General features: G+C 38.8%; 1 protein-coding gene across 1 annotated transcript; it reads right to left on the minus strand.

The window, feature by feature from the left end:
* Positions 1 to 3,567: 3,567 nt before the first annotated feature.
* LOC135622383 (uncharacterized) lies at positions 3,568 to 17,314 on the minus strand. Its single transcript, XM_065124180.1, has 14 exons — positions 17,180 to 17,314; positions 16,498 to 16,597; positions 16,237 to 16,367; positions 15,963 to 16,119; positions 15,764 to 15,873; positions 14,222 to 14,305; positions 14,092 to 14,140; positions 13,861 to 13,952; positions 9,167 to 9,296; positions 8,951 to 9,030; positions 7,309 to 8,885; positions 5,897 to 6,010; positions 5,120 to 5,821; positions 3,568 to 3,827 (listed from the first exon to the last, which is right to left on the minus strand). Exons 2-13 carry the CDS (start codon positions 16,588 to 16,590, stop codon positions 5,256 to 5,258), a joined length of 3,183 nt encoding a protein of 1,060 aa, XP_064980252.1. The 5' UTR covers positions 16,591 to 16,597; positions 17,180 to 17,314; the 3' UTR covers positions 3,568 to 3,827; positions 5,120 to 5,255.
* Between the last annotated feature and the right edge of the window lie 1,486 nt (positions 17,315 to 18,800).

Consider the following 18,800-nt stretch of genomic DNA (forward strand, 5'->3'; position numbering starts at 1 on the left):
TATGCTTTCCAATCCATGTGCTTAGCTTATAGAAGGTTATGGAATGGCTAATGTGATGCTAAACCATGGCACCATGCACTCTCTCTCTCTCTCTCTCTCTAAAAAATGGCTAAGCAGCCAACAATTGCACATGTTACTTCGTTTGGGGTGCATTGACTGATTCCACGGTCCTATAATGAAGTGCCCACTTGGCCACTTGATATATATATATATATATATATATATATGTGTGTGTGTGCATGAGATTAGAACGCCCACTAGGAGAGCAAGCACTCGCTGGGATTCTCTCCTCCTCCTCCGGGAATTGGAATCAGAAGCATCCAACCACGCGATCCAAACAGTTACTATGTATTAGTACTGCGTTGCGGACGACTAAGCAACGTGGCGCTCAGACTAATATGATGAACTTGAAGCAATGGAAATGGTGACAACCATGTCGATAGTGCTCATCGTAGCATCAGCCGTACAGCACATGGCGTCGGGGCATCCTAGAAATTGCATGCGAGTCGTATCAGATGCGGTGTAGCATTCAAATCAACACTCTGAATTATATAAGGCTAATTACTCATTACTCATAGTTAGTTATTTCTGATCCTTACATTTTTAAAAATTATATTTATATTCCTATAGTTATCAAAGTATAAAAAATTATATTTATATTCCTATAATTATCAAAGCGGTATCGGTGCAAATACAAAGCGGCATGGGGTGAGCAGCGAAATGGTTGTTCGGCAAGAGGTGGTGTCAGAACTAGTATGACAATGAGAGGAGCGATAGGAGCTCCGATGACCCCAACTTAGGGTTGAGGATGAGATCTGCCAATGAGTCAACTACGAGGCAGCCACTATCTTTGCCGTAGACATTGTGGTGGCCACTACCATCTACGTCGATGCTGACATAGTTATCGCTCAATAACTTTATTAGCATTGATGCAGAGGCAAAGCAATGTAGAGCAGGTGACGAAAGGGTTGCTTGGCAAGAGGTGGTGCTGAAATTAACGTAGTAGCAGGGGGATCGACAAGAGCTCCAACGACCCCAGCTTCGAGTCGAGCCTAAGATTTGCCCAATATTTTCATGTTTTCATTGGTAAAATTGATGTCGTAAATGGACTTAAATGTTTCACTTTCGTTACTATATAGTTACAAATATAACTTTTTAAAATATAAATATTGGAATGAAAAATGTAAATATAACTTTTTAAAATATAAATATTGGAATGCAAAAGGTCACTAATTATAATAGGTAATATGTAATTAGCATGATTATATATGATGTTACACTCTCTTTTTTTTCTTTTTTTTTTCTTCACAAGAACTTGTGGTGATCTGATAACCTTTGATGAATTGAGGTTTGCGAACTGGGTTAGTAATCTGATCGATATTTTAGGTATAGATTATATTAGACAAGATTTCAAACGTTCAATATTTGATGAATAGGTCCGGTAAATCATCTTCAAATCAACAATATTCTGGGTATCAAAATATATTAAATAGGATTTCGAACCCAAATAAATGGATTTGTAAATCACCACTGACCATTAGACAAATATTTTAAATATAAAACATATCCAATAAAATTTTGATGAGTTCGTTCGTTATATAGTAATGACAGTATATGAGTCGCCAAATGCACGACGTCTGCGTCGGGTCCTGCGGAACCGCCATCGCGCGTACGCCAAGCGTTGCCCCTCCGGTCTCTCGATCCCCCAGATCACCCCGCTTATTGCATCGGAACGAAGACGGCGAGATCCACCGGCACCCATGGCCGTCGTTACCGAAGCTCTTTTCGCGCGAGTACCATCGCCTGCAGGATTTTTTGTCAATGGTATGCTTACCAGCTGCTATTCGATGGAATGCTCGTCATGTCCGTGTGCCTGGGCTGTCCGAGGTTGTTGAAGTCTTGCATCTGGCGGTGCCGGCGTGGATAATTGTTGCGGCCAACAAGATTCTTAAGCAGGCCTTTGGCGGCGCTGCTGTTATGTTCCCGAGCGCCCGCCCTCTTAAGGTTTTCTGCGCGTTCTCACTGCAACAAAACGGAAGCTCACTTGTCCTCCACCCCAAGTCAACATGGGAGCATAGAGATGAATTGCACCGTCTTCCGATGACGTGTGAAGAAAAAGAAGAGTGCAAGGAAGGGAGAAGGCGGCGGCCCAATTTCCACCTCAAATTTTCCCCCTTTCTTCACCCCATAGCCCTTTGCTATTGACTCCCCTCCCGGCAGGTGTAATCAGGCGACGCTACTCATCACCCCTCCGCTCACCGTCGTCGCTGCACTTCGTCCTCGCCGTCCCCTCGAAGGAACAAGAAGAAGTGAAGTAAGAGTAGGAAGAAGTGAGAGAGAGAGAGAGAGAGAGAGAGAGAGAGAGAAAGATGATATTTTCGTCCAGAGATATTTAAAAATACTAAAAAAATAAAATGAAATTATTAATAATAAAAAAGAGATTGTAAATTATTCACACCATATATCCTATAGTAACACAAAATTAATGGATAAAAGTATGTCATAACTACATAGAATAATTAGACTAATTATATATTACTCCTTATAATTTGACCTCTTTAGCATTTTAATCTTTATAATTAAAAATTTTATATTAGAATTCCAAAGTGAAATATCTAGTCCTTTTATCATAACATTATTTGTTTTACCGATGGAAGCACAAAAATAATGAGCAAAAAAAATAAGTTCAATGTCCAAATTCCGTTTATGGTGGTAGTAGACAAAGATATCGTTGGGGGCTACAGGTCGCTATTATGGATGAGGAAGAAGAGTGGTGATAAGAGTTGAGGCAAAGAGATTGGAGGAAGAGGACGACATAGAGCGATACCACTCAGCGTATGCATTGTCGCCAATGCAGACACGGAGCAACATCGATGTAGATGTAGAATGACATCGCTTTGCAATCCGATCCTCTAGCTCTTGCCTAGCGGGATGGCCTCTACCCTCTCCTCAACCACCCCACACTGACGCTTCATAGCTATTTACCGAGGATCTGTAGGCTTCTTCACTTGAGGCATCATTGTGGACTCGAAGGTGGAGATGTAAGAGCTGGAGGATGAGGCCACGAAGTGTGAAGAGAACGCAGAAGGATTAGGATCGCAAGAAGCGCAAAAGGGGCAATCCTATTGTGGACCTGCGCCGAAGACGAATAGCCAACTTCGAAAGAGTGGTAAATGACATAAGTGACCTTGTAGATGTGGCAAGCCACGAAATATTTGACATCTTGGATGGACATGTTGATAAAACCAACAATGTTAGAATAAATAAATATAATTTTTTTTAAACCTAACAATAAAATGCTAAAGAATATCTATCTATAAAATATAATCTACAGTTAGCCCAAAAATAATTTTTAATAGTTCAACACTTAAAATGTGATTGTCGTCGCCCGCATGAGGATTGTCATCACCCTCCGTTGTCAGCGCTCTCTTTTATCTTCCATCATACTCCGAATGTAGCTATCTCACCCCTTCACGTCACAAACGAAAATTCCGGACTTACGCGTGCAAAGACAAAGCGAAAATTCGAACCGACGATGAGACAATGTCGCCGAGAAGACATATCCCATATGCCAACCACGATTTCAACTATACAATCACTTTGGGCATTAAATGGTATACACCAATTTAAATAAAATACATATATTTACATGGAAGTTTTTCAATGTAGAGTCGAAGTTTCAGAACAATTCCACGCATAAGCAGCAGTATTTATCATGACCTGGAAAATTTAACGAGACACATCAAGATGACAGCACTCCGTATGCCTTCTCCCTCGAGAACACAAGCATCAGGATTTAGGGCACAATGAAACCAATGTATCCCTCCCTGCAACATGACCAAAAACATCAATCAAAACACGATTTAACACTGAAAACATATAAGACATCATCACAGTGTAGAGTATAAGGGGTTTTATACATATCCTTCAAAGCTTTAAACATGCTTACAAATCTTAATGTAGCATGTATATCCCCCTATATATTAAAAGAATCTCTTCATGTGTTCCTGTCCTTAGCATCCATCCATAAAACCTAGATTAACCATTGCTAACCATGGTTAAAACTAGCTTCTTTGATTTTAAAAATATTTTTTAAAGAAAAATATAAAAGCACCCAAAACATCAATTAGAAGGCATTAATGTAAATTAGAGTTTCAATAAACAGTTTACTTACAATAGATATTGGAATTAAGTTATTGGTTAACTTATCATAGATGCCATGTATAAATTTTTCAAATTTTGAAAGGATAAATATGCTAATAAGTTTAACAGGATAAATACAACAAATCACTTAGCGACTTAGCCATATAATACTAATCCTTGCAACACAAACTAAATTTTAAAAAGAAAATGCCAGATACCCAAGCTAGATAAGTTTTATAAATAAAGGAAAGCAGGAACACAGACAAAAAAAAAATGGGGACCACCTAAATAAGTTATACAAGCTTAAGCAGACACTAGTCAGTTTGAATGCAACAACCATTGGTGATTCCAGATGTTTTAATGTTAAGTCGCATCCATGACAGGCCACTTCGCAAATATCAACAGTGACAGAAATGAGAACCAAATTCCCAGGTCCCCGACACATCATTAATGCAATAAACTCGACACCAGGCATGTACTTAATTTTACATTGCCAAGCAACTGACACAGCTAACCTTGATGATCTTCCTATACTTCATAACATCACAAGTATACGCACACTCCCTCTCATTGAGTAATTAGTAGTTAGTTATTACATGTTAAACAACACCTAACAAACAAATTAGTTATTACTACCATCAGATACAATCGTCCAGCAAAAAGGCAGCTAGACAATCTCAAACACTAATAAATGAAAGCAAGACAATGAACATGCAAATCCATGGCAAATGTTTTCCTCTACAAAAGGAGCTTGACCGTCCAATTGGCATGCGATATATGAAAGGTACAAAACATCTTTATAGCTCGGAAATTTATTAAAGATTCTATGCACTTCTAAAGATTTCCCAGGAATCCAAATGGCATGGCACACCTGATATTTGACAATGTTGCAGATTTCTAGATATATTTTTTTAGCACCCTTCACCAAGTAGCATTCCCTAAAGTTCATTGGCAGATTAAGAAGAAATGTTTATACCTGTTGATGGAAATTGGCCAAATATCAAGCTCTCAGAAAATTTTTGGAAAAAATCTGCTTCAAGGAATCAGCTGTCATCCATGGTCAGAGGTGCCCTTAACAAAGGAGGTCAAAGCTGCGCAGCAACAGATCAGCATTACATTCCAAATGCACGATTGTATAGATCACCTGTACTCGGTATGTGGAACTTGTTTTCATGAGTGCTTGTGTAGTAGTCATTAAGCCCAAATCTCTCGTTTCTGAAGATTTCACTCATGCCTATATCATTGCCAGTCCGTATACCGTTGTAACTGTTACAGGCATCCCACTGGTTATTAGGAAAAGGTGAATTTCTCAGTTGCTGGTATGACAACTGTGAAAATGGAGATACACTGGAATGGCTTTTTGCTAAAAATTGAGATGCAATATATGCATCATTTAATGGCAAGAATCTTTCTCCCATTTGATCTGGTATCCTCATGTTCTGATTAGAAGAAACAGATTGCTGCATCATTAGATGAAGCCTTGGATCGCTACTAGAGGTGCAAATCTGTTCAGGAAATGAAGATTTCAACCCAAATGCTGAATTATTTGGTCCAAGATGTATCCGGCCCTTGCCAATAGCCAATATTGCTGGATCTATAAACTCCACATCACATGAATTTCCAATCAAATCTGATTGATAATTATTTCCACCTGAAGAACAGCCAAGCATATGTTTTTCTGCAAGGGGAAATAAGTCAGCAAAACAAGTATCAATCATGCATGCAGCACGCACCTGACAATATAAGTACAAACCTGTGTAGCCCTCATATGCCTGGTTAAATCTGTCTGGTATAGAAAACCCTGGGGGTGGAGCTCTGCTTGGAGCTGAGAATCCAGGTGGAGCTGTTATCTTAGCCTTCGAGACACCTTCGAATAAAAAGTAGGATTTTAAATATATAGAGCTAAAAGCATAGGAGACACAAAATGCAAAGACTTGCACATTAAATGTTAGCAATTATACTGAAACAGAGAAGCAATGAACTGATTTGCTCCAAGGGGTAGAGGGGGCAACGAACACAATGATTGTACAATAAGGTGAGATAATTAATTAAGTAAACAAGATGCTCTTAGCTGTTTTGATCACCATCTGCAGAATCATTCACCACCTGTTGCCATGTCAATAGTTTGTTGGAAAGGATTGAGGAAGAAGGAAAAGGAAGGTGAGGGTTTAGCTCTTAGACTCTTAAGAAAACGTCATGGAAGCACAGAGTAGTCTCAAATCGTGTGTTTTCTTCAAAGAAAATCCTTTTCTTTACCATCATTGCACTGCATAATTGTTTAACTCGTAAGGTGATTAGAAGTATCGTGGCAACAATACGGCTCGTCACTATCTCCATAGTTGTAGGCAGGTAAGTTTTGGGTCTCTTCTCTGTCATATATCTAATAGTTCTTTATTGCGATAACATATTTATAAAACATTGATCAACATTTATTTTAATATAAGTACATAATATATATATTTTTTCTTAATGAACTATTATCTATATTTTGGAATTATTTACTTTTATATGTTTCTGAGAGCATACATTGACCCTCTCTAAACCTTGCGTTAATGAAGCCCCCGTCCACTAGGTTACATATCATATCTATCTTTAATATATTTTTCTTTTTCATCTTTTTCATTAAGAATCTTTAGGCATATATAATTCTAAACTGTCATTTTACCAATTTACCCTTTCTGCTGTTTATTTATTGTAGTATATATTTCAATCGATCCAATTTGGCAATTTTTCATCCCAGATCAGATCACACTGAACCATTCTATCCCCTATCTGGGTTGTGTGAACTTTGATCAATGTATTAATTAAAAGAAAAAAAAGAGTTAAAAGGTATTGGTGAGGATTTATCATCTTCTAGCTTAGCAGCATGTTGCTTGTTGATAATACCTTTCAGGCATGGCAATAATACCATTGGATAGAAGCCTCTTAACCATCAAGAGAACAGTCATATCAATGGATAGAGATTCAATTGTGGCAGACAATTAAAAACACAAATAAGCGAGCAAAATTATTATTAGACCTGTTATACACAAAGCAGAAGCAAAAAGAGCATAAACATGACAAAGAAATAGATTGACAGAGGACCAGTAAATACATCAGATTATTGCGTCAAATATTTCAAAAACATAGCTTCAGAGATGTATAAAACAAGCAGGAAATACTTACTAGTAGTCCTATCAGACAAGGTGTCACCACTGGTAATAACATAAGAACCGTCAGAATCATTGAATTGAAGTCTGTTATGAAAACTATCTTTGTATGAATCCTGTGATAAGGAGTGAAGTCTCTGAGCATTATCAATTTCTCCAACATGAGGTTCTAAAAGACTTGCTTGACTTTCTTGCCTGGCAAAAGAAAATCTGGACTGGTTACTGGTTAGTGATTTCCATGAATTTGATAGCTTAAAAGACCCATCTTGTTCCTCCTTTTCACCAAGCAGCTTAACCAAACTGTCAGAGGAGGATAATGAATCATCCCATGGATTGAAATCTAGTGACAATATGTTCGAAATTATGTTGCTCTCGCCCATTTTATCTACACTAGAATTGTTGTCACCACCAGTTCTCATATTTTCTTCCATGCAGTTGAACCCAGGACAACTCAAATCGCTCCTGCTAAAAGAGTTGGAGCTTATGTCATCCTCTCTATGTCCATTGTGAACTGCAGATTCTTTGTCACCTAAGGAACACATGGTGACCTGCTTTCTATCCATGTCCAATGAACTATCAATAAATTGGTGTTGTTTACTTCCGAGTCCATCACTGCAGGAGGTAGAACTTGCATGATTTGTATTAGTATCTTGGGGACTTAGACAAGGTACAGACTGATTGTTATGCACTTTCACAGAATCTTCCTTCCCATCAATAAAGGAGATCAATTGTTGTTTTGAGCGCTTAGAATTCCAATCAGTTAATTCATTTGTGCTCAATGCAACTGGGGCTGAATCTAAATCTCGACTTCTGGACCTCTCACTTGAGCAGAGATCAGAGGATAAGGTTTGATGCTGGTCAATATCTAACTGATTCTCCATATCATGGCCGTCTATATTAACTGAAGAAAATCCTGAACCCATGCTCTGCACCTCACCATTAACAACAGTAGAATCATGGATAACTCTATCAGGACCAGAGTTGCTAAATTGTCTAACATGGTTTTTAGAAATAATGGTATTTCTTGGCTTCATGTCAATACAATTTAAAGCAATGTCTCTTTCCTTTTCTTCAAGTGCTACAGCTGGAGAGCTAGATAAGGAACCTGATGAAACATGGGAAGTATCGCTTATCTCTGAGACAACCTGTTTTGACCATTCCGATGAAGATATTTGGTGCTGCCTGCCAGCGTCAGGTCTTACATATTCTAACCGCCTGGACCATTCATCCAACTCTGCCATTTTTATTTCTTCCCCTGGCTTTGATGTTACAATGGCATCATCATTTGATGAAGGTCTTAAAGAAGAATCATCATTGACGATTGTCTCTGGTGATAGAGTCAGTTGTAAATCTGCCAAAGTACCAAGTTGTAAAGGTTCCAATGGACCAGATATGGCACCAACAGCTTCCTTGCTTTCAGGTATCTTTGATGTCATAAGTAATCCATCATGCTGCGCCGAAGAATGCTTTGGACTTCTCGACAATAAAGAATGTAAAGATGAATTGTTGATAGTCTCTACTTTCTGTTTGGCATGAGTTTGAGAGTACTGTACACTTGAAGCCAAAAGCCGGCAATTTGAACCACGAAGTCCCCTGTAAATAATTGAAATATTAGCAAAAATGACCTTTGCCAATACAGGGCATTAAAAGAAACATACCATGAAGCAGCGGCTGGTAATGCATTGGACTTCCCAGCACCCGTATTAAGAGGTAAACCTTTGACTAGACTTGAGGCACTCTGCATAAAAATATATCTCGGTCAACAAAGAGAGTGAATGAGACCTAATCATAACAAAACATAATGCAAATAACTTCACTTAAAGTGGCTAATCCTATAAAAACGCATGCCTATGCCCCAAAAGAACTTGACTTACATTACAGGCACTCTTGACTGGATGCTTGTCCAAGACTGTTCCATTGTTGTTCAAGTCATCCATTGGTGAGGGTAAAACATTTCCTGAACGACGTTGAGAATTGCTCGAAGCAATTTGTGGAACCCTACTCCTGTGGTACCATATACGAAACAAATTCAGGAGTGCAAGTGAACTTACAAAAGACCAAGTATATGAGCAGAAAATAATGTGCCATAAGTAATAAACATTATTTTTACTCAAACGGGAAAAACAATAGAAAATAATTGCTTTGTCATCTGCTGCAAGATGGTCTGAAGTACACAAGGTTTAATTCACATATATACCTAGCTTAGACAATGAACAAGTGTTAAGATGCATCCATCATGGCACCCAGATGGGTCCACATCTGAACATATGACTTGCATAGTCCACTTCAACAATTTAGGACTAAACTTTACTTGAATCACACTGGCTGAAATACATTATATACGAGCTTTGAACTATTAGGTTACTTGGATAAAGTATTGAGAACAAATGGCATGAAAGCAAGTCCACGGACATCACTTGGTGGTTAACACGCGAAATATACTGCAGCTTAGCATTAATGTCACATCTGGCATGCACAGGCTAGAGATGACACAATGTTCTCACTTATTAAGGCATAATTTATTGGCCAATCAACAATAACTTGAGCTTGACTATATATTAGTTACTAGGTCAATAGATCATTTATTTAGTCACTGAAACTTCATGCATGGATCTGGCTGGAACAAACTATGCCAAAGTGGAAACCCATAAAGAACTCTATCTTGCATATTATGAAGTAATTATCTTGTTGCATTAGTCAGGATGACAATTTACATTAATCCAAAATATTATTTCTCATATAAACGGAAATCTAAACACAATAACCCTTCGGATAATTTGTAATTTAAATAAACAAAAATTTCAAACTTCCTATGTTAAAACAATTGGTCTATCAAGTTACTTTTGGTTCAACCAAGACATGCCAAACATTTCTTTTACAAGTTCAAGACAAAGCTCATCAGATATAATCAATGATTTGCTGGATCGGTCAATTCAGGTCAGGATAGGCCATGGATGATTCAACATCATCATTTATTTATGTAGATCATTAAAATCCAAGCAAAACCAGCAGAACCTCTAAGAATTGGATGCCCCATACAGGAATCAACGAATTCTTGCTGATTCCATGTTTCTATGATGGTCAACAAAGAAATGAAGACAGGGATAAGAGGAAAGAAAACTGTGGTGACTGTGCTGGTCATGGCTTCCACTATTTCTCCGGTAAAAAGACGCTGCAAGAGGGAGGGAAAAGGTATTTTAATATCTTAAAATTTGTGGCTCTCACTGAAAGTGAGATGTAGATGAGAGAGAGACGGAGGGAGGGTCTGGGAGAGAGAGAGAGAGAGAGAGAGAGAGAGAGAGAGAGAGAGAGAGAGAGTGGAAGGGAGTAGAGTGAAGAAGATGGACAGTTGAGGACGGTGCACGACGCCAATCAACAAGAGGAATGATTACTTAACAGAAGGGATGATTTCAAGGAATTCAGTAGCGGAGTCCAGGTCCATAACAATAATTCAAGTCATAGAAACAACTACTTGCATCGTTGTGTACCAGGACCTTCAGTTTCCCTATTAGAAAAAGCCTTATGCATTGGGATGACCTATATAAACTTTTGGAACAACATATTTTTTGTTATATCATAATTTTAAGATTATGCAGTAAAAGGACCATACAGAAAACATACAATTAGTATTATATAGTATGCAGGAGAAAATCTTAAAATACAATATAAAAATAATTAATGAATATGGATTATGCCATCAGAAACTATATATCCTAAAACTGTAAAATCCAAAAACATGGCTCGCCATTGCATACTCAATTGAGTTAAATGGTGCATATTACTTCATGTTGAAGTAAATGATATCATGCAAATACAACAAAACAAGCTATCTCCCATGTTTTACTTGATACTTGTATGGTTTCTGCTTCTTTCTTAGCATTTTCTTATAGCCTCACTTGAAAGGTGCTCCATTTCTGCATATGTATCATAGGAGGCACTTGGAATCGTATTTTCTTAATTTATATTCTTCTCTACGTTAGAGTTTTCAAAAGGCATTTGGATCTCGCCTCGCCCAAGCAAGGCACTTGGAATCATATTTTCTTCGGGTATATTATTCTCTACAACAGAGTTTCAAAAGGTGCTCAGGTGCTCAGGCGCTCAAGCAAGGCGAGACTCAAGCGCCTCATTGCTGATTTGGGCGAGCGATTGAAGGAGGCACCACTTAGGCGCACACCTCAGCTCAGGCACTAGGCGACTCGGGCGTATGCCCAAGCCAATCTTGGGCTGTTCAATCTGCATTCAATCATAGGCGACTAAGTTGGCTCAACCAAACCAACTTGATTCAACTTACTTCCCTCAAATCCCCCCTTCCCCCTCGAACCCTAGTGAAAGGAACTCAACGAAACCCTAGCGCTACGCTTGCTACCATATGCATCTTCACCCACTGCCATCTACAACCAGGGAAGTCAAGGGGCGCTCCCCTAAGCACCCAGGCGAAGCGAGGCTTGAGTGTCTGGCAAGAGGTCCAAGCAGGCGCCTTTAATTGAAGCATGGGTAGAGCTTAAATGTATTAGTTCCTTGGTTCTGGTTCGATCAAACTAGATATCTTAACTCCCACCCACCCCACACACACGAGGCCCTACCCCCTTTGGAAACTTAATTGTGATGACAACGTCTTCCTCTCTAATGAACAATGGCGACAACTTTGTCTTCCTCTCCAATGAATGGTGACAGCAACAACTTCGTCTTCGTCTCTAGTGAACGACGACAACGACATCGTCTTCCTCTACCGAGCTCTTCCCCTCTCTCTCCTCTTCCTCCTTTGCTGTCACCCCCTAAGGTAGCCTCCGACAAGCAACTTCCGTGTATAAGGCAGATCTCCATGATGTCTTCTTCTCACAAGAACTCTATATGTTTCTCTTTCCCCTCTCCGACAGCTCCTCTCTTCCTGCTATCCTCACCCTCTCCTCCATCGCCCCTTGCCTTCTCCCCGACAGCTCCCTTCTCCCTCCTACCCCAGCACTGCCCACCACTGTCCTCACCTTGGCCTCCTTCATTTCCACCATTGCCCCCCGACGAACCCTGACAACCATCCTCCCAACTCCTTAGATCCCGACAGCCCCCATCTCCATCCTACTACGACGACCTCTCCATCCTACTACGACGACCTCTCTATCCTCCTACTCCGACCCCAATAGCCCCTCTGCCTCCCCCTCCTCCCCAACAGCTACACCCCTCATTGCCTTCTCTCTACATCTTCCCCTCCCCTCCCAACCAATAATCAACAACATGCCCCCCTTCTTCCTCTTCTTCCCTCTTTTTTCTTTCTCTTGTAATCATATTAATCATTATTAATAATGTTCTATAGTCTACAAACTTGATGATCATTGACTTTCTTAAGGGAATTTATTGGATTTTTAATAGTAATCTTCTCTTGTTTTGTCATTTTTATTATTAGATTTAAACAATATAGTACTTTGGTATTTTAAATGAATGTAAGTTAATATTTTAGTGGTGATATCTGAAAGATAAAGTGATATAGAAAAAATGTAATTCCTCATTTTACTACAGTGATCACATTTCTTCTTAATCATATATTTTTAAAAATTTTAATATTTGCAAGCGCCCAGTGCCTCAAGTGTTTTGACACCTTGGCGCCTTTGACTACACTGTCCCCAGTTTCGTTAGTCGCTGAAGCTTCGTTTGCCACCGTTTATAGCTTCATCTACTACTGCAATATCGTGTGTCGTTGCTTACAGTTTTGTCCGTCGTCATTGTTTGTAGCTTTGTTTCGCTGCTGAGTGCCACTTTCCTCCATATCCTTTCGCCGATTACTTTTCCATTTTCTCTCTTTCTCCTTTTATAGATAACAACAAGTCAGCAACAACTTTGTTAATTTCCAACACCTTTAATGATCTCCTATTTCCTATTTCTATTTCCTGCACCAGCTTGAGGTGGGTGCACTATTAGGAGTTAGGACATAACAGAACAGTATATTATTGGGTAGGAACATCGCAACTTTTGACATTCTTGTTATTAGAATTTAGACAATGTAATTTCGTACTTTATATGATTTCAATTTGATGTCATTTTTATTCCTATTATCATATTTATCAATTATAATATATATTTTTAATTTTAATATTTGGGAGCACCTTGCTTTGCTCGACGAGCACCTAGGCAAGCACCGAGCGCCTTAGGAGTTTTAGGACCTTCGTGCCTTTTGGAACCTAGCACTTGTAAATACACTACAATATTCCACAAAGGTAGGCTGACTCAATGATGATATAGCATTTCAAGCTTGTGCCCACTAAGCATGTTAGATAAAAATTATGCATTAATTTATTATGGCAGCAAGTTTGCCAGTTTAAAATGGCCTAATTACTCATGACATTAAAATTTTTGTGCCATCAAGGCAGCAATAGTAACCTCCACATCTGGAATTGTTTGCAGGACAAACATTAATAATACTGACAATTTGCAGCTCAATAATTTAGTATCTGAAAAAAGGTTCTAGATGGACTCACAACCAATATGATTGCACTTCTAACATGTAGCTGCAATGTAAGGGTCATACTAACAAGTCAAAAAATCACCGTACATGCAAAAAGTGTGGGGAAAAAAATACCTTGTATAAGCAGAAATTATCTCATCTTTAGTGAAGCTATCCTCCTGGCTACCTATGTCATGCAAATATAGACAATCGGGATTGCTGCAAGTCTGAATAAAAAACACAACTCAGAATGGAAATGAAACAAAAAAAATTATCCATGCAAGTCTAATAGATGGAAAACCTTGTATTAGCAGAACTTTTAACAAGTAACAACACAGAAGGGCACAATTAAGCAACTCTACTTACCATATTTCTTAACCATGCACGGCAATACTTTGTGGTACCATAACATGCCCTGACGGAAACCAGTGTCATAGCATCTTAATACGATAATATGCACAAGTCTACAAAAAGAGAATTTTAGTTATGTGCTTACCTCAAGGATTTACCTTCTAACACAAAGTTATGTACAGCTTGTATACATCGAACAGCTTCCTCATCTTTGGCATATGTAATATACCTGTCCAACAAAAGTCGTGTAACATTTAAATATCCTCTAGACAGGAGAAAGCATGAAGAGCAAATGCTGGCAAGCCAAAGCTAAGACATGTCCCAGTTTGTCCAACAAAACAAGCAAACTAACAGTGAAGCTTAGACCACATGAATGGCCATTCGATAACAGCTACTGCAAAAAGCTGTAATGCCACAACTATTTGAGGATGTTTATATAGATTTTTACCTGATGTTGAACACTAAGAAAAGCAACATCACTAGTCAAAGTAAGAGTTATAAAATCTTCTTTTATTGTTTGCAGTGAAATTCTTGCTAGATCTTCAAACTGCCTATCTTAACACAACTAATCATAATGCATCTTAAACAGTTTCCCCCATTACAACTTTGATGGGAGAAGACACCTAATTATTAATAAATGTAACTTCTTTTATCATTTTTTACTGGCTCCACACATTCAATTTATCATCCTCATCTTAGCCACACTAACTTTTATGAGTTTTTTTTCTCAGCTGCCCAACATTATGATCTATAAAGTATAAATGACCTTACAGTTGTCTCACAAAATTCTATCGAAGACGAATTGTAATCTCATTTCCTATAGTCTAACATAGAAATTATTTGCTTGGTTTGCACTTCAGCAAAGCTAAGTGAACTCATCTAATACTTCATAAAATGCAGCACTTCTGAAAAGATTTATTAAGTGTATATATATATATATATATATATATTGGAGACAAAATGTCTAAATTACAATACTGTGTCAACTGTTCTGCAAAAGGCAACCATCAATCAAGGGGCCATCCAAAACATAGGCCGCTAGGCATGAGAATGATGCCTAGGACACATTGCACCGGAAGTACCAAAGTAAAAGTAACTTCAGAAGGAAAACCTTAATAAAGATAAGGTAAGTTTATATGTCAAGAGTAATTTAAAGAGGGCGAATTACCGACTCATCACAATCTAATACTAAATTCTGCGAAAATTTAGTCATCAAACTGTAATATCAATCAAAACATCAGGGAAAATAACAAAGTAGGCATCTAGGAGGATGACGATGTCATTTAGATCATAAAACACCAAAATGCAAATACACCATCATAGATCACTAAACAAGGAAACATATGAGAAAGACATTTTCCACTATAGGACTTGAAAAGGTTTAGAAAGTCAAGTCTAAGCAAGTCACTGACATGATTGTGCGTGCGTGCGTGCGTGTGTGTGTGTGTGTGTGTGTGTGAGAGAGAGAGAGAGAGAGAGTGTGTGTGTGTGAGAAAGTTTAGCCTTTGTTTAAAAAGAAAAGGTCAACTGAAGAACCAGCATAATCAAAATTTAGATTCTTGGTGATAAAAATGCTTATAGAATATAATTTTCTCTTCTATACATGAATTTGTGGTGAAGAAAAAAAAACATGTCTTCACACCTTAACCAAGAGGACAACATAGTGAACCGGTGCAAAGAGACTTACACGCCAAATGCGCTGTTACTTGTTTTCTGGAAAGATGTTCCAGCAGGACGAGAAATTGAAACCTTTAGAACTTTCCCATACTGACCAAAGTATTCTTTGCGCTCAAGAATCTGATGCAGAAACATGGCTACCTATTAAAAATGTCATGTGTACAGATATAGGATATTAATCTTGGTGCAGTAAATGTCAAAGTCCATACACTTTCATCACATAAGCTGGTCGGTAATCCAGTTATGTATACAAGATTTTTTTGCATCACTCTGACACTGCTAAGATGCTTCATAGCTTCTGCAGATATCTTGGTCTTTGCTCTTTGAGACTTTTGCTTTTTCTCAGAATACATCTCAGCTATTATCCTGGCCCCAAGGGAAGAGAAATTTCATGTGAACTCTTGGTATGATATATAAAACAAAGAATAAATTGATTGGATTAATGAAAGCAGAAAGTAGCAGAATTATAACACAATGATTAACCTCTCAGAATTGGCAGCAGCCACTTTAAGGACTCTGTCTTTATCATAAGGTGTACGGCATGCTGGACACCGAGCCTCGGTGTCTTCTTTCTCGGCCATCTCAATTATATGATGCCAACACCAAATACAAATCTATGCATAAAAGAAAATGCAAGATGAGACATCAAACCTAAAATATTTTATATCAACAGCAATGCATATATTTAAACAAGATAGATCATCTCTGAAAGTTTAATGCTTTTTGCATGTAAGGGACTCGCACCTCATAGCCACATTTGCAAGGCTTCAACTGTTGGTCAGTAAGATCCATCTCCTCTGCGCACAGAGGGCAAGTCCTTTCTCCATCGTCACTCATTGTCGCGCTTCAGACAAATGAAGGTTTCAGACCGATAATAATGAAGCAAACAAATCAGCAGGCACAATTTGTCGTCGATAAGGAAACAAACATAATAGCAGCATAAACTTTGCTTTTTGATACTGACAGATCAGCAAATACACAACAAAATCCGTTCCCAAGTACAAATATTCCCTCTAGCCGACCCAATCGTGGGTACTAACAACCCCAATCTCCTCGCCTCGATCACCCAATTAGATTATTTTAGGGGAAAAAGCAAATAAAAGCCTAAAATCAAGAAGAATTGACAAACAAACTAATTCAATTTTATAATCTGACAAAATCCTGAACCGGTTAAAATCTCTCCATGCATGCACACAAAGTAACCGCAAAATACAGAAACCCTAAAGATCCATCAGAGAAATCATATAAATTCACCTGCATATCGTCGCGATGCGGAGAAAATCGAGACAAAATTTCAAGATCAATCGCACACCAGCGATCCTAAGCACAGAAATAATTCAAGGAAACGAACAGATCTGAAGAAAGACGCGGAATCCGATCGAAAATGAAACCATATCGAGAGAGAGATCGAAGAGGAAATACTTACGTTGGGAGCGGGGAGGTTGCGGAATCGGAGAGGGAAGGATCAAGAGGCCGAGCTCGAGCGAGGGGCGAAAATACGGAGAGAGGAGAGGAAAGGGGGAAAAAATAAGGAGAGGTCGGGAAGACCCCAAACACCCCCCCCGGGGGGTCGATTTCTAGTCTCTTTCTTGCGTTTTTGCCCTTCTTTTATTTCTTTTTGTATTTTGGCCTGCTCCCCACCGACACCAAACAGCCCTTATATTTCGGACAATTACCATCCAAACCTTCCTTTCAGCACTATTTCTATTATTAGTCGCGCGATCGCCGTGATTGGCTACCTGCCTTACGATTGGAGGAAGTGTGGGTTGATTTGTGGCACCACATTAACGTACCAATCATAAAGAAGATAGAGGATAGAGCAATCAACGAGCGGGTATTAGGAATGGTTATATCAGCTTTGCCCCCGGTCGGCCGCAGCGTTTGGCTCCGCGTGAAATCCATTCCGGAAGAGCACGTCGTAACGTGGCAAGCTACCATTTGCAGATTAGTGGGGACGGCCGGCCAATCGAGATAATATATCGGAATTTTTTATATCGGAATTTTAAATTTAATGCATGGTAGCCATAGTTTCGTGGCAGGTGAATGATGCGTCATGGTCATGTCATGCATGGTGGCCATAGTTTCATGGTAGGTAATCGATACATAAAGATTCATCGATGACTGGTGAGGATGATGAGAGGGTCCGTGGGACATGGCAAGATGAAGGTGGTGGGCATCCCTATTTCGTGATCTGGTGAAGCACATCCAAGCCTAGAAAAGCATGTGAACGATCCAATCATCAACTTCAACTTAAGTCTGGTTAAGGCTCGATTAAGTTCGATTCGATATCGAAATCAGTTAGGAGCCAAACTTGATTTTAGTCGAGCTATGTTTGACCGAGATTGGACGTGGCTTGAGTTTGAATGACCTACTTTGATAATCAATCTTGCTCTAAATGGTTGCTCATTGAAAATACATATGAGCATATCGGCAAACGACCGAGAATTCTAGTAGGTTAAATCTTAAATTGTTCATTTGTTGGAGTTGATTTTGGATCATTTGAACTGGAAGCTAATTTGTATCTAATATAGTTCCTTTTAAGTTGATTTCAGAAAAATTCATTAAATTGAATATTCGATCTCTCGAAATTAAGTCGGGGATAGTCCAAACAACTTTCGTTCGATAATCAATGCTCGACTTAAGTAAGTCGGAACGATGGATAGAGTTACTCGATTACTTATCTCATAACAAGTATAGGTGGCAGAGCAAAGGTAGAAACAAGGGGCACAAACATATGTGGAGTTTGACGAGCTAATTGGGTAAGGTGAGGAAGGTATGGAATGACAGTTCGAACTATTCACATTAGAACTTACATTTACTGAAGTAGAGTGTGAAAGGTTTCTAGAGGAATGTTGTTTGAGGAGATGGTTTAGTAAAGGTTGGATCTCGAAAAAATCATAAAAAAAGATTAGGGTCAAGAACAGATTGAGGGATTTTTCTATTTGACACCCCCATCGGACCCTGATTTTGGATTGTCGAAACTAAGAAATTCAGACCAGGAGTATATAAGGTTGGTCCATGGAGGTTTGGATCTTTGAGGTTTGCCC

The sequence above is a fragment of the Musa acuminata genome, chromosome BXJ2-9 (genome assembly GCF_036884655.1).
Source record: "Musa acuminata AAA Group cultivar baxijiao chromosome BXJ2-9, Cavendish_Baxijiao_AAA, whole genome shotgun sequence".
NCBI classification, from domain to species: domain Eukaryota; kingdom Viridiplantae; phylum Streptophyta; class Magnoliopsida; order Zingiberales; family Musaceae; genus Musa; species Musa acuminata.